General features: G+C 38.9%; 1 protein-coding gene across 4 annotated transcripts in view; it reads right to left on the bottom strand.

Moving 5' to 3' along the window:
• Positions 1-16,026, bottom strand: part of KALRN (kalirin RhoGEF kinase) — a gene marked incomplete at its 5' end in the record, with an annotated part of 522,231 nt that overhangs the window by 235,695 nt on the left and 270,510 nt on the right. For all 4 annotated transcript variants that reach the window (XM_080620947.1, XM_080620949.1, XM_080620948.1 and 1 more), the window contains one exon: positions 2,953-3,075. In XM_080620947.1, coding sequence (XP_080477073.1) covers positions 2,953-3,075 — 123 coding nt within the window. The remainder of the gene's footprint in view (positions 1-2,952; positions 3,076-16,026) is intronic.

Below are 16,026 nucleotides of genomic sequence, written 5' to 3'. Positions count from 1 at the left end.
ATGTTTTGCCCAATGTTGAAAATATCAAGAAAAGTCATGAAAATTGCTCCTAGTCTGACCTTTGCAAATGCCTTCCTGAATCAGTAGGAGATAAAAACAAATATATCAGAGCCAAAACAAAGTAGATTTTAGAGATTAAATTTATAATGTATGGCAGGCTAAATGTTTTTTTTTTTTTTTTTTTTTCAGAGAACTGCCAATAGCAAATACTATTGCTTATACTGTTAATCTCACCAGTTATATCAGTACTACACTTTTTATTTTATTAAGAAAAACAAACACAACTCTACTGTTAATGCCAGTAATTAACATCCCGATGAGGGAATGGGCAAACTTACCAGTTTGTTTCAGGATCTTAGCACATGTGCTTTATTATATGGCTATATTGGGAATAAGCAATGCTAGTTACCCACCCTCGCCGTGGCAGAGATATTCAGTAAGTGGAGAAAAATGCTTCTAAAGAGTTAAGCATCAAGAAGGCAGTTAAGAAGAATAAAAACTGGTCATAATTAAAGCAGGGAGATTTATTCTCCAACTACAAAATCGACCTCACTAGAAGCTTCTGCAGGAGAACTCCAGGTGTGACAAATTTATGGCCTCCCCTCCTACCCTTGCCATTACTCTTTCCAAAGCAGAGTATTATATTCTTAAGTCCTTGACCTCAGATTAAGTCTGAGCTTCCTTTCACTTCCCTTCAGTGCATGTCCCCACGTCCATTTGCCAGCATCACATTCCAGTGTCACACTGCAGTCAGGCCTCATAAATTAGCAACAATATTCTGGTGTGAATGCACCAGAGGAAACTATTTCTGTCAAAGCCAGGGGAAAGTAACCAAGTTCGACTTGTGTCAGTGATTACTAATTTGGAGGCACCATAAACTTCATACTCAGAATGCAGAACTGTTCGTGACTGTTCACAGTCGTCCAGGCAGAGCAATGAGACACTTATCGATGCTGTAAGATGTAAAAGAATCTGATTCAGAGAAACGTAAGAGATTCTGCACCCACTCAAACTATACCTTTCCCTTTCCTCTCCATCCTCCTCCCAGACACTCACCTTCATTAGAACACATCATCATCCAGTGAACAATCTTTGCTCTGAATTTGGCCTTGTGAAACGATATGCATCTGAAGTTATACACAGACAGACATGCAGAAATAATACAGAAGGAGGACTAACAGAGGGGTTTGAAAAGCCTTAAGTGAAATAATTCCATTCTGACTTAACCTAGTACCTACCCATGCAAGCTGCACATTTGTAAAGGTTCCTAACCCTAGTGAAGGGATCTATCTCTAAATTACATCATCCAGTGGAGCAAGCCTTAAGTGAGCTGTTGTTTCCATGTGCAGACAGTTACACAGCTTGCTCCCATCTCTATTGTCAAGACCATGTTATTTTTCTGTCTTCTCACCTGTTCTTAATTTGTTTCCTAGATCTCCAGTGAAGTACTACTCAAAGAGGAGGTAAAAAAGAAAAATAAAAAGCTAACTGTGATCCAAAATGCTAGACATAAGTGGAGTTATGAAGCTAATGTATCATAGAGAAGGGAGATTTATAAAATATTAATGCCACAAAGGACATTAAATCACTTAGTTTCAGCTCCCGTATATGACATGGTTTTCATTTTCATTCCTTATTCCAGTATTGCATCCAATTACAGCTGACTCGAGCACATCTTCTGGAAAGGCACCTAATGTTGATTTCAGCATGAATCCTCACACTAACTTGTGCTTTTGGATAAGGCGTTGTAGAACTGTGGTTTGTAACCTTCAGCCTAAGCTCATTTTAATAAATTTGCAACAGGTAATTCTAGAAATTCAAGCCTATTACCAGAAGGCTCAAATCCACACAAAGTCCCAGAAAATTTTAGAAACCCACCAATCTAGAACTGCTGCTTTCAGGCTGTGTGATTTGTCAATGGTATGCAAAGACATCCAGTCATAGCTGAAAGGTAACACTGAAGTTCACTAGCAAGCCAAGCAATAGAATATTTCATCAAGAGCTGAACATCTAATTAAAAGGATGTTGGCCAACTGAATGGATCCAAAGTAGTAGGTAACAGAAGTTATTTAAGGGATTGATAAGAACATGCTAGCAGCATTAAATATGTTTAACACGTTTAAGAGGCACGTAGAAGAAGACATTCTCTAGATTAATTAACAACACTGAACAATCTCTTTTCCTGGAATTTATCTCCTTAAGAGAGATAAGTAAGACTAAAGTGACATAAACAGGGTAGGGGCTGGGGAAGGGAGATTAAGAGAAATATAAATTGAATATGAGGGAAAGGAAAAAAATACCTAGCCAGTAGCTACCATCAGGCAGTGAAACTGTTTCCCTGAGGGCACAGTGAAAGAGGTATGTCCCTGTTTCTGGAAACATCTTCAACTAAACTAGGCCAGCACATGTGAAAGGTACTACAGGAAAACAATACTAAAGTCTAAAACCAAAAAATGATTGCCCCCTTATTCCACAACAAACAAAAACTCATTCCACATAATACACTGTACTCTTGGAAAGAGTGGAAGAGTAGTTGTCCTTACTGTAAACACACTCCAGTGTTTTCCCCACTGCTTTACTAGGTGCTGCTTTCCACTACATTCTCAAGGTCCTCAGTTTCCACTCTAGGAGTTAAAACTGATTTTTTTCTATCATCCTTGCTCATAACCATCCTACTCTATTTCCCAACATTTTGCATTATTGTCGTGTAAACTGCTTGCAATTTCTCACAGGCTTTGAGATCTCCCATCAACTCAATCTCGTGATTTTCTGGTTATAAGTCCTGCTGCTATCATGTTCTGCAGTGTGCATGCCGACTTCCAAACTTGGGAGACATCTCCAAATACTTGAAGAGAGCAGTGTGACCCAAAAGAGCAATATTTTTTTCTCAATATACAAGAGGAGTAACAAAAATCAAGACAGAAAACAGAAGTGTCTGATTCAGGCTCTTACCTGTGCTACCTCTTCAAAATCATCATGTCTTTTCTGCAGTGCACGTGCTCTGTGTAGAGATTTCCCCACTCCTGTATGTTTACTCAGAAAGGCTTCCCCATGATTTTCAATCCAGTCCAGTACCTGCCAGAAAAGACGAACATCCAATTACCTCTACTGTCTCAGCGGCACAGAGAAATTCTCAGGATGAGGATAAAACAGCTGCAGAGGTATTGCTTTGTGCTTGCTACAGCTAAACATATGCAGATCTGTCAAAGTCCATTCCATTTGGATAGAAGAGAAATATTTCTAGATGTTACTGGTAAATTAGAATTATTGGATTTTTACTCTTCAATTTATTTTGAAGTGTAGCTCAGTTATTTGAGCCTGGCAGATAGCAAATATTTACTTAAAGAATTTTGAGGAAAGGAATCAGAAATCTGGTGTCTTTTGCAGCAAGTACCCTTCCCTCTTGACAGCTCCTTGTGTACACTGGAAACAGTGAAAACTGATTTTGCATAAACAGCAGATCTTAATGGGAAGCATTTTAAATGAGTCCAAAAGCATGATGAAGGATCAATTAAAGTTTATGTTGATGTGGGGAGAAAGCATTATCAGAGTACCTAGAATGAAAAGGTTAAGAATCCTCCACTGCAGGCTGTAAAATGTTGACAGTGTGCACTCTCCAAGTCTGTAGGGTTTTCAGTTCCAAATGTAACCAATCCTTATGTAAGGGTAAAGTGGCAAGCTGGTATTTTGAGAGTTAAAGAGGATTTTCTTTTAAAAATAAACCGTACGATCACCATCCACATGGAGCTCCTTCTCACAATAACACTGGCAATAAAATTTAGTTCTGTTCAAGGTCTACTATAAGCTGAAGAAAAAAATTAACTTGACAATACAAGCTTGGGAGATTTCAGAATGCAATCTCTACCCTTTCTGCAACTCTTTGCTAATACACAGAGGCTAAGATTATAAACAGTACTAGATCAATACTGGTATTTGTGTAAGTAGCTAGGACTCCACTCAGCAAGAAGTCCTGTGCTCACAGGGAGCTGTTGATCCTCACTGCTACTGATGCTCATGGACTAGCAAACAACAGCTGGTATTTCTGTCACACTGAAGGAAGAAGACACCACAAGAGTCCCCCGGATAGCAATACTACTAGAGCGCTGCACCTGCAAACAGCCTCAGAGCTGCATCCTCTCTGTGCAGTACTGGGGTGCAAGCAGCAAGCATAGGCCCCAGTGATGCTGGGCAGGGGCTGTAGGACACCTTGTGGCAGCTTGGTCTGAGAAGGGCTCTGATAGCAGGGCACAGAACCAAGGGAAGAGATAGCTGTTGTTCAAGCAGCCACTTGTCTTGTGTGCAACTGATAAATAAGCAGATGTTTATTGACTAAGCCCAGAAATCTAAGACTGGAGAAATGGAAGATGTGATTTTTATTTTTTTTCCTTCCCTTTTTTCCCCCCAGGCAAGTAAAGGATTTCATGGCTTGGTTGCACAGAATCTAAACCACCTGGTCTTTGAGTCTTTTCTGTACTGTAGATCCCAAGCATGTTTTTGTAGGAAGCTCTAAGTACAAATAAAGTTTTCGATTCACATACTTATTTCCCAATCCTATTACTGTGCTGAAAAAAAGGCATTTTTAAAGTAATATTTTGTGCTTACAAGGTATTTTTCAGCCCCAGAATACAAACAATTCCACAAAAAAGGGAATCAACACACTCTATGTCCTGCAGGGCCAACGCATATTTGGCACAAGTGTCACTGTGGGGATGAAGAAGCAAGATGTCATGGTTTAAACTCTGCCAGCCACGCAGTCTCGCTCACTCACTCCCCCTGGCAGAGCATGAGACTCACAAAGTCCTTGGTCAGACTAAACATCGGTGTTATCAGCTCTGTTCCCAGGCTGAAAGTCAAAAACACAGTGCTGCAACAGCTACTAAGAAGGAGAAAAACTGACTGCTACTGCTGAACCAGGACACAAGACCAGGTGTGTTGGCAGTTCAGTCATCGCTTCCCATTTCCTTTTCTCTGATCAGTTTGTCTCCCATCTGCTTTGGTAAATGCCTTCTAGAATTTGTGTTATTAACAGTCTGTTAATAATTCCATTAACAGCCTCTTTACTCTTGTCAGGAGTTTTCAATTTATCTATTAAAAATGGAACCAGATTAAAATTCCATTTTGAAAACATCTCATCTAATGAGGTCTTATTTTTAAAATATTTTTTTAATGGCAAATGGCTTTAATTTGAGCAGTGTTTCATATGAAGTTAGTATGCAATATATACTTTCTATTTATTAATATTTGATAGCCACTCACTGTAATGCTACAGCAAAATATTCTAGTAACTTTTCATGCTTTTTCAAGTAGCAATCACATAAAAATAAAATTTTTATCCCAACCAATGTTATACTGGGCTGCTTTAGTCACTGTTAGAAGAATGATGACAGAGATTGCCTTTTGCATTTTAGAAATCATAACACACCAAAAAAACCCCAATCAGAGTTAGAACATTAATCCATTGGGAATAAACTTTTGTTCAGGACTGATCCAAGAGCTGGCAACTCTTGCAGCAAAGTCTCATGTTGCATTCAAGCAATTATTCCATAATGCCTGACACAGATCCTTCCTATAACATGAAAGCCTCCCTCTGAAGTAATCTATGCAAGTATTGATTAGATTACCATATCCTTTCATTTATAAGATTAGATATAAAAATACCCCTTGAGGTGACAAAATTGTACATTCACTTAATAAATCAACACTACACAACAAGATTAAAAAAAATAAATCTATAAACCATCCACTAATGACACTGGCTATAACACCCTATTTGAGTACTTTCCTATGTCATTCTATGCTTAGAGTGCCACATGTCAGATTTCATAGACCCTATCTAATCTTTAAAACGTTCCAGTTCAAACTGTTCCATAAGCTCTATTTCTGCCATGATTCCCACAAGAAACAATCATGACTTTTTAAAGAATAAGATCCTTAACCGAATTTTCTGTGGCTCTGAAAACCACGTTAACATATCTGACCACTCCAGTGTTCAATGCATTTCTTTTCACAACCATTTTGTGAAATCCATAAATATTGGAATGAAAATACTGTGCTAAAATGTAATTATGCATGGAAGGGGGGGGGGGGGGGAAATACTATGTGATATATGCATATTAAGAGACTAAGTGAACTGCTGAGGTGTCCCAGGAAGTTGGCAGAAGAAAGGATGTTAGTATGAGGCACTGATAATCCAATAGTCCTAACTATCAAAGGAATCCTTGGCATTTATATGAGCAGCTAATATGCCATCTAAAAGTTTGCAAACACAAAGAAATATCACATCTTTGTTTCTATCATACAAGGCACAGAAAGTTTGCACTAAATGAAGAGCTGAGGTATGGGAATAACTGAGTGATCAAAGCAACAGCAAGAACATAAATATGGCTGGATTCAAAGCACTTACTCCCCAGTGAAAACAAGGCAAAATGTAAAGCAATTAGTCTGTGGCAAATGCAGGAGCAACTCTGAAAGGTCACAATTAAACCTGAAATCACCAGCACTTGTAAACATCTACCTGTCAGCGTGTCTGGAAATATTCTCCCTTACACTGAAGAAAGGAAATGTCTTTAGAACTAGCGTAACTGTGTAATAATTCAAGATAAACACTTAACATTTTAATTGAGAGCACAGACTGTATAACTTACTCTACTGCTGAAAATTAACATCCTGAGATATAGTTAGCCATTGAAGTTACAGTGCCATAGTTCAAATAATTTAATTAATCCTTAAAAACATAAACAGCTTGAAGATGCTGTTTAAAATGCAGTTAAGAGTGTTTTCCAAATTACATCTTCAAATTTCCTAACTGTCCTTTATTGCCAAGCTATTTTTTTCTTAAAACAGCTAGAAAAAGGCTGTAAGTCATGAATTCTTTGGAATGAAAATACTGTGCTACAGATAGATCCATCATCTGAGGTGTTTCTTGAAACATAAAATGTATTTTGCAACTCCAGTATATGCCAAATCTCATTCTAGTACTCATTTACTACTGCAGCTCCACTAGTTTGAAAGCTGCTCAGAAGAGAGGCCAGGACCTCCCTCCTGTTCTATAGCTCCTGTAAAGTAAAGCCTCATCCTTCCTGACGGCAATTTAGAAACAGGTCAGCCGCTGTGCGGACACACTCTCTATGTAGGCAGCATTTGCCAATCCAGGCTGCTGTCCATTAGATAAAACTACAATAATAAAACCATAGCTAGAGTTTGAACTTCAAGGTACATCTCCAAGCATGGGTGAAGCTGCCCTGGAATCACCTAGGAAATGCTCTAACTCACAGCTTCTGAAAGGGTTGGAGGATAATAGTCTTGGTATTTCACCTTCATCTGCAGCAAATTACCATCCCACACCTTACTAGCCCAGCCACTACTGGTGAGTTGATTTGGGTAGATTTCTGCTATTTCTTTTCCCAGTCCTATAAGAAGTCCATGGGAAGGAATAAATGAGCTGCTCTGCTCACTTTAATAGTAGCTTGCATGGGACTCCAGATAGAGTGCATGTGAGCCTAGGAGGTGAGAAGGCTGCTCCCTTTCTTTTCTGGATGGATATCCGTAACTCTGTGTTTAACTCCCAGCTAGTAAAAGTTTATACAGCATCAGGCTCAAAGGCACTAAATGTTTGCTAGTAACCTGTTAAACAGTGCGATAACATAAACCAAATGCTCAAGAAACACATTTGATGTCAGCAACATTTATTGCTGGGAATGCTTCAGGTTACACGTAAGTGTTAAAAAGATGTTAATATCTCTTGTTTTTATTTCACCTAGTTTAAGATCAAAAGTGGAAGAAGCATTATTTTCTTTCTATCATGATGTGCATGTCCTGTCTCCTTATCTCCTCAGGGGCACAATTACACACCCAGCAAAATAAGTATCAAACTAAGGTCACCAGGAAAATTAAATAAAACTCCAGTAAAATTACAGCAGGCTGACTGTGGTAGCTATTACAGTTATCATATGGCTGGATAACCACAAGATTCAAAATGCTACCTGGAAGAATAGCCATAGCTGTCCCTGTTGAATGATCTATGCAACTGCAAAAATAATAATAGTGGCAATTCAGACAGGTTTCATCTGAGTACAGCATCAGGAAACAAGTGCTTCCAAAGGCCACTCCACACTCCATCTTCCTGATGATTGAACTCTTGCCTATGGGAACCCTAAGACCTATGGCACATCTACACTGGCAAAATAAATACCGCTCAGGTAAGGTCAGAGAAAAACGTACTCCATTTGCAGGGAATGGTGATAGTTTGTAGGGGACAAGCTAAGAAAACACAGGAAGAAAGAAGTGGAAGAACAGTTTTAAAGGAAAAATGTTGAAGAAGCAATCAGACAATAATTAAGCAAAGTTCTAGGATGATAATTGCTCTTCCTCTAGGCTAATCTGTATGATGGCAATATGGCAAGATGACTGCATTAGTGCAGTTAAGGTCAAATTTTTTAATAGCTTAAAAAGTTAATTTGATTTTTACATTCGGGAAAGGGGAAAAAAAAAAAGGAACGGGCACTATTTTAAAAGGGCAGACTTTTTTCAATGTGGGTCTTTGAAAATGAAGCCTCTTTCTGTAAGTATCTTTCCTAATCAGCAAATGTGAAAACTAGGAAGCACCTCATAAGTTTATCTGACTTTAAAACAAAATCTCGTTGGAAAACAACTCTTTCTCACCAAGTCCCCAAGCTCTGATCGCATTTTACATGAATATGAAACATGAAAGTAGTAGTAAATGTATTACTTTAAGGAACTATAGCCATTGTTGAAGTTAGTTGAAAAACTGCATTTTCACATTTTTAAATCATATTTCTTATAGCAGCAGTGAATGAAGATGAAATAAGAATGACTTGGATAAGAATCATAAAATCATTTGGGTTGGAAAAGACCCTTAAGATCACCTAGTGCAACCATAAACCCAAGACTGCTAAGTCTACCACTAAACTAGGTCCCTAAGCACCACATCTACATGTCTTTTAAATACCTCCAGGTATGGTGACTCCACCACCTCCCCGGGCAGCCTGAACACAGAGGCTTGCCTAAATATACCAATCACTGAATCCTACATGAAGGAGATGAGAACTGTAAGCTGGTATTAAACCATCATTACTGTGACGAAGCCTGTTGTGCTAGCAGTGACAGGGCACTCTGACTTTTGGATTTGACCTAGGCCCGTGTTGGACAGTTTCATTGCTCCTGAGCAAGATGACCCACTGAAGAGCCTTGGCTGAGGGAATCATTAATCTTTGTTACTCTACCCACTGTTGTTGCCATAGTGACTCTTCAAACTAGGTTCCTCTGAAAACTGAAAATAAATTATACTGTTTTACACTTTTAGCAGTTAAGAGTCAGATCTTGATCACAAAATCAAGTGCAAATATGGCATAACTCAAATGGGTTAGATTAACTCTTTGGTAACTCCAGCAGAATTGTAATAAATTCCAGAGCAATTCCAGTGAAGTACACTCAATTTATTCTGTTTTAAATGAGGCCCCATTTCAAATAGGTGCATAAGCATTGCCTAACTTCAAACACATGGATACAGCCTCCAAAGTCTGCTAGGTTTATGCCAGTGAAAGGAAGCCAAACAGTATCAAGTTGCCACTATATGCACTTTAGTGCTTGCTCTTGAGATACTATGGGCTAACTAGAGTTCTGGTGTTGACACCAGGAATTCATGTGACACTTAAAAACTTGTGGGTTTGCAGTCTCATCACCATTTTCACAAGAATCAAACTGTATCTCTACCTTTTCTGTAGCTGTTATTATAGATGTCCATTATCTCCAAGGCCTTGCATGCCTGAAACTCTATTCCACAAACTCTGCATTTGCCAACCATGCTTTTTGTAACCAAGAAGTGTAGTTAAAAAGTTCATGTTTCAGATCATGCTTTCACATCCAAAACTTGTTTTAAATGTTTTGTTATACTGCACAGCAACAAAATCCAATCTTTTCTGGCAAAGCCCTTCAAAATTGTACAAGCCTAGTTAGTAACACTGGCTGAACTAGAATTTGCAAATACAAGACACACAACTTTTAGCAGAAGATAATTCATTTCCTTACAAGAGACGAACTAGAAGCTACACATCATATATGCATTTATGAGCAACATAACTCAGAAGTAGGCACTCCCTTCTTGAGAGGTAAAAGGGCCTCTATGCCATAAAGAGAGCACGTTTGCCAGAGAGGCGACAACCTCTGGGCGGAGGCAGCAGCCAGTTGGGGATTGTCAACTTCTGTCCATTGGAATTACCTCTGCTGGGGCACACTGTTCTGTGCAGGCTGCCATGGCCAGCCTCATCCCTGGCCAGTTACCAGGCCCTTCAGAAGAATTTGATGTCAGCAACAGCACCAGGGAAGATAAAACAAACACTGAGAATCAGAATAAAAACAAAACTAAAGAGCCCCCCAAACCCACAAAAAGTCAAGGAGACTTACTAAATCCTAATCCTCTCTAATGAGAAAATGCACACCAAGTCTGACTTAAATTAAAATGTAGTTCTTTGTTGCATTCCAAATCATTGCTGAAAACAGATTTCTTTTCCCTCCTATCCCTGGTCCTGTCACAGCAGGGTAATGTCAAATAAAGGTCTAGCTGAGAAAATACACCAAAATACAAAGGAACTTATCCTCTGGCTTTTCCTGCTATTATTAATGGTTTATAATAGAACCCAAAACAAAACTCAACCATTCTTATTTGTGGTTTTCACCTCCCAATAAAAACTGAGCTCCCTTTTTCACTTCTTTCTTCATTAAAATTATAAGTTGGTGGCACAGTATTTAAAAAAACCAAACAAACATTTTTTTTAAGAAGGGGATCACACCTCATGTTTAAAGCACAAACATCATCTTTGGCTCCCATGAGATTATTTTTAATTTCAGAGACATCTATGCCTGATTCTTAAACTCACATCTTGTTCTCATCAAAATCCACAGCAGAGTTTCAACTGACTTCAGTAAACACAGATCAAAGCCCCTGTGTGTATAAAGGTAATAAGCAGAGACTAGTTATGCATCCAGCAGAATCTGAGCCTCCAGACACATGCCTGAACACCATGTTCTAGTTCTCATTTAGCAACTTCTGAACAAATGTAGTTCATATGATAGCATGTTACAAGCTGCATAGGTAAATGCAGATACGTGCACTGCTAATGTACAGATACAGCTCTGTTAATGCAGTGCAGTATCAGTGCAAGGGAACTGTGCCTCACTCTGTTCACTCTCTTTGGTTAAGCACATCAAATTATACAGGCATTCTAAAAAATAAGCAAAAAGCAAGAAGGCTTTCATATCGAAAGTAGACTGGAATTCAAGTGATTTGGTTCAATGCCCAGCACTGCAGTTCAGCAAATGACTCAACTTCCCTGCCTCCATTCTCATTTCTAAAATGACATTAACCACACTTGCAGTCAAAACAAGCAAGGCTGACAAAGTGTTTGGAGTGAAAGCTGCCTTCAAGTTTTTGCAGCTTCTACCAATATGTGGCTCCAAATTTGGGGATTCTAGGAATCTTTTCCCGTACAGGAACATACTAATATAATAAACATCATGGCAGCTGTACAAAAGTGAGCAGGCAATCCATTCAAAGGTGGGGCTTTAAAATTAGGTGTAAGCTGCTCCAAATTCACAGGGTAAAAATGCCTAAATTCTGAGGATATAGCTATAAATCCTGAAATTCCATAGCTTGACCTGTCTGTGTGGCAAAGACTAATTAATTTTCAGAAAATAATATAGCCAGCCAACCAGGTTCTTCTGTATTTAATTCAGCTCAAACAGTCAATCATAAGAGTCACTTTCAAATTAGTTTGAGACCTAATCAGTGTATCCCACTATCACCAGGCAAGCAATCTGAGGTTTCATGGATTTGTGGGTTTTGTTTGTTTGGGTTTTTTTTAAAGAAAAGGTGGAATTGAACGAACAGAGCTACAGTCATTAAAAGTCTGAGGACTGGATGAGAAAGGTGGATTTTCATACCTCAATCCTTTCTCAAGGAAGATCTTCCTTAAAATGCTACAACTGACAACCTTTCCTGCCATCAGTCAGAAATTTGTCACGTCCATTTTGCCTTTCCTTTTCACCACAATTCCTTTGTGTGGTATGTAGGTACTCAACTGTGCCTGGGTCTCTTTCAAAAGCCAGAGAACTAATGCAACTGCTATTAAATACGATTTTTTTAATCACTCCCTGCTTTTACTCTCTAATTGTAGCTATTCCAAATACCAGCAAATAATTAAAAAGGTCTTTTCAAAAGAAAAAAGCACGCAGTCCTGTTTGCCTTTGGAGGGGAAAGTAACCTTTCAGACCTATCAGTATTTTGCTGTGTAGTGCAACTAAATTAACGAGGGGAATTAAATGCAGAACCAATTACAACATTTAAAAAACTTTCTTTATTCTCTTGTCTACATTCAAGCAAAAAAAGTCTCTATGAAATCAGATTCTAGGTGTTTTTATAAGCTTCCTGCACATTATGTGAAAGCTTTACCTCTGCACAACTTCTCATTTTAACAACAAAAGTCTAACCTCTGTTGTTAAAAATACCACTAGTTTGCCAAAAGCAGAACATCCATGTTCTGTTCCTTTCAGTGGGGACAGCCTTGCAAATCACAGCTGATAATAGTGAATGTATCCGAGTAAATTACACAACTGCTGAGACATGCGGGTCTACCAATTTAGAAGTGTGTCAGGAAAGTGCTGAATATGCAGAAATATAAGCACATAGCTTTCTCAAGACTCCTTCCTGCTTCTAGCACCCAAAGTTATCCTACAAGCCCATCTGGAAACAGGACTGTAGCAGTTCATCCAGACAAGACAATCCCTGCAATAGGATCCTTGTTCATCAACAGCTTCTGCAGTGCAAATCACTACGGAGTAAAAGCTCCTCCTGGCTAACCCATTCTTAGCAGCTTCTTTTGCTGAAGTATGCAAAAACAGTTGCGAAAGGTCTCTAAAGTGAATGGTATGACTAAGCAAAGATATCCTAAATGTCTACCATAGCAATGGCCTGAGCACCAACAAGAATATTCTCAACTTTTCTAGCAGAATCTCAGAAGTTCATGATGACTTGCTGATTCAGGCCTTAACTTGAAGTAGCATTACTCTTCCATTCCTCATCCCACTCCAAGAGCTTTCACATTACTGTAGACTGGCTGCTTATGTCATGCAATGGTGTGTGCACTGTCTACCACACAGCTGCTCCAGCTTAACTGCTTACCTTTTCATAGGCTTATATGGCAAAAATAACCCCAAGTCTGCTTTCTGCAGATGGCTATTATGTACTTGTACAGTTCTTCACATCTATAAACATTTTACAATGGAGAATATGGTGTGTTCTGGCCCCATCCACCTTCACTCTGTGTAAAAAGCTGATCTCAGCCCTAGTAATTCGTGAAATGTAAGATTTAGTCATATCTCTCTTGAGAACAACACGTTCAATTCAGGGCTCTGGCAGAGCTGACTGGGTGTAGGCTGGGCATTTTGAGAGCAGTACTTGCCCATTTCCTCTGAGCATTGGCTGAGGTCGCACAGCCCCAACCTGCTCCTTCACTAAATGTCATCTAGGATGCAAGCTTACCAAAAGGAGTAGGAAAACACATGCCTCTCTTAGCCTGAGAAAGAACTTCTTTCAACTAAACATTGCTTTCCTTTGGTAAAGTTCCCATTCATCAAATGTCTCCCACATATCTTTCATTTTCTTGATTAAATATTTTACTTGATAAAATTTGGCAACTGCCTCTCCAGTAACATTCCAAGTAAGAGAACAATAGACAGACAAATGAAGAACTAATGTTACTTCCTTAATGCCTGGATTGTTACTAATGTTCCCAGAATATTGTTTTTAAGGAAATAATGAAAAAAATATATCTTCAGGTTAAACCCTTGTATTCTTTCAATGCTGAACTTCTTTTAGAGCAAGTTTCAAAGCCCTGTGTGGGTGGAGAAGCTATAAATAACCATATTCGTGCATGTTCCTTCTGTACAAGACACAGAAAACGTGCTCTGCATCAGCATAGAAAGATGCTGCTGTGCTCTGCATGAGGCTTTTCAAGGCTGGCAGGTAATTATTTCTTTTGCAGTTATGCTGCTGGTGTTGCTGTTTGTGTCTGTTGTCCAATGCTAAGGAATTGTACCTGACAACTAACTGTAGTGTGATGAATTAGCAATACAACTAATCAGATCTGTCACTCCCTTACCAAAAGCAATATTCATAAATACAGAAATATTTTCTTACCTACAGCATATAGAAGACTCTGGTTGTTGCTGTCCAAAGCACTAGTCAGAATAGTGATTTTGCTCCTTCTGAGGCTACTATGTCTTCCCCAAGTCTCTACTTCTTGTCGCATGTTCATCCTTTCAGATCAGCTTTACAGGGCACAACTGTCAGATCAGTCAGGGCTGAGACCGGCTCTAGTCTTAGGACTGTTCCCCACAATCTGGGTGGTTTGCTGGGACATAGTTAGAGCTTTCTGGAGTAATATCCCAGATCTCTCACAGCTCCAGGGAATGGAAAAAAATATCTGTTCCAAACAGAGTGGGCACTGAACCAAAGGCAACCTGTAAAGCTCCTGATTTTTCGCTCAAGCAAACCTCCCTTTCATTTTCCTTTATGGTTATTTCCACCATGCTGTTTATGGTCTTGAGCTCCTAGGAAAAGAAATACCTGAACATACTCATTGTCTAGCACAGCTTCTTCCTCTTGTACATTGAAGCAGAGGCTCTCTATATCTCTTCAGTACCAACAGGTGAAACAATATCCTAATTATTAGAAACCTCTTGCATGCTGAGTTAACAATGCTCAGACTATGCCATGACCATGTGTACTAGTTGTTTGTTCGGGTTTTTTAAATTCCTAAATTCCAGTAATTCCTAAATTCTAATAATTATTTAATATCTTATGTTTCTTCCTACCTCTAGTAACTGTTTTTCTTCTCTGGCATCACACCAACAGCAGAACAGCAGCATTTGCAGACCTGACAGTAAGGAGACAATTGCAGGACCCAGCTGATTTAGATTTCTGATTGAAAGCTCTGATTTAGACTTCCAAGGTGTTATCATCACAGCTAATGTTCATGTTCGTGAACACACCACCACAGTCCTGATTTTCATGTTTGTGAGGAAAAGTATTCTGATCCTATAGAGCCCTTTGTGACTTGCAAAGTATTTTCCTTGAATATGTTTGCTTCATTTTTTTAACTCAGTGGGAAATTTCCAAAATGTAAAAAGTCCCTAAGAAATACAGTGAGTACACAGGAGGAAAAGAAGGAGCTATGTGAACTCTTTAGAAAAGTACATTATCCTCAAATATGTAAACAGAGCAATGAGATTTAACTCTGCAAGTGACAGATGTGCCTACAGGCTTCAAGAAACAAAAGACAACTAATGCAGAGTGGATAAAGATTCAATAAAAAAAAGGATGCTTCTTCATAATTCCAACCCTGATCTGCTTTACGGCCCCTTTCAGTGCCTCAGCTTCCCTGCCTGTAAAAGAAAGAAAGAAAGGCACTGATAGAGTAATGTTAGGCTAAGATAATGATATAATTCCTGCTACTATTAAATGTTCAGTCGTAGCCACTAAACATTCGGGGGGGGGGGGAGGAATCAAACCCATAACAAACCCACAAATAACCACAAATTAAAACCCTGAACACATTTACTATTTTTTTTTTTTCAGCTCCAGCTGTAACCAGTGCATAATTGTGTTAGTGTAGGCAGAAATATAATAGTATAATGGCAAGTTAGGTAGGCACCTACCTTAGGAAATACACTTCTTGTCTATTCAGTAGGAAAAGAGCAACCTATATGACTGGCTCCTAATTTCAGTGCTCTGGGTCACTGTCTGGAACTGCTGCCACTGTACTAACACAAGATTGCACACATAATTTAGACGTTACTGTCTACAATTTGATAGTATCAACCTACCTAAACTGGTACTAGTTTAAACAACTAGTTCAAACAAGGCAATTAACAGTTAGAAAAGACTGATAAAGCAAGGATGAGCTTTACAACAGAGTACTCTAATACAAGCATTATGCTCCAGTCCCCTAT

The sequence above is a fragment of the Psittacula echo genome (genome assembly GCF_963264785.1).
Source record: "Psittacula echo genome assembly, chromosome: 6".
Classification (NCBI taxonomy): domain Eukaryota; kingdom Metazoa; phylum Chordata; class Aves; order Psittaciformes; family Psittacidae; genus Psittacula; species Psittacula echo.
The sequence above is the reverse complement of the archived record's forward strand: the minus strand, read 5'-3'. Positions and strand labels throughout refer to the sequence as shown.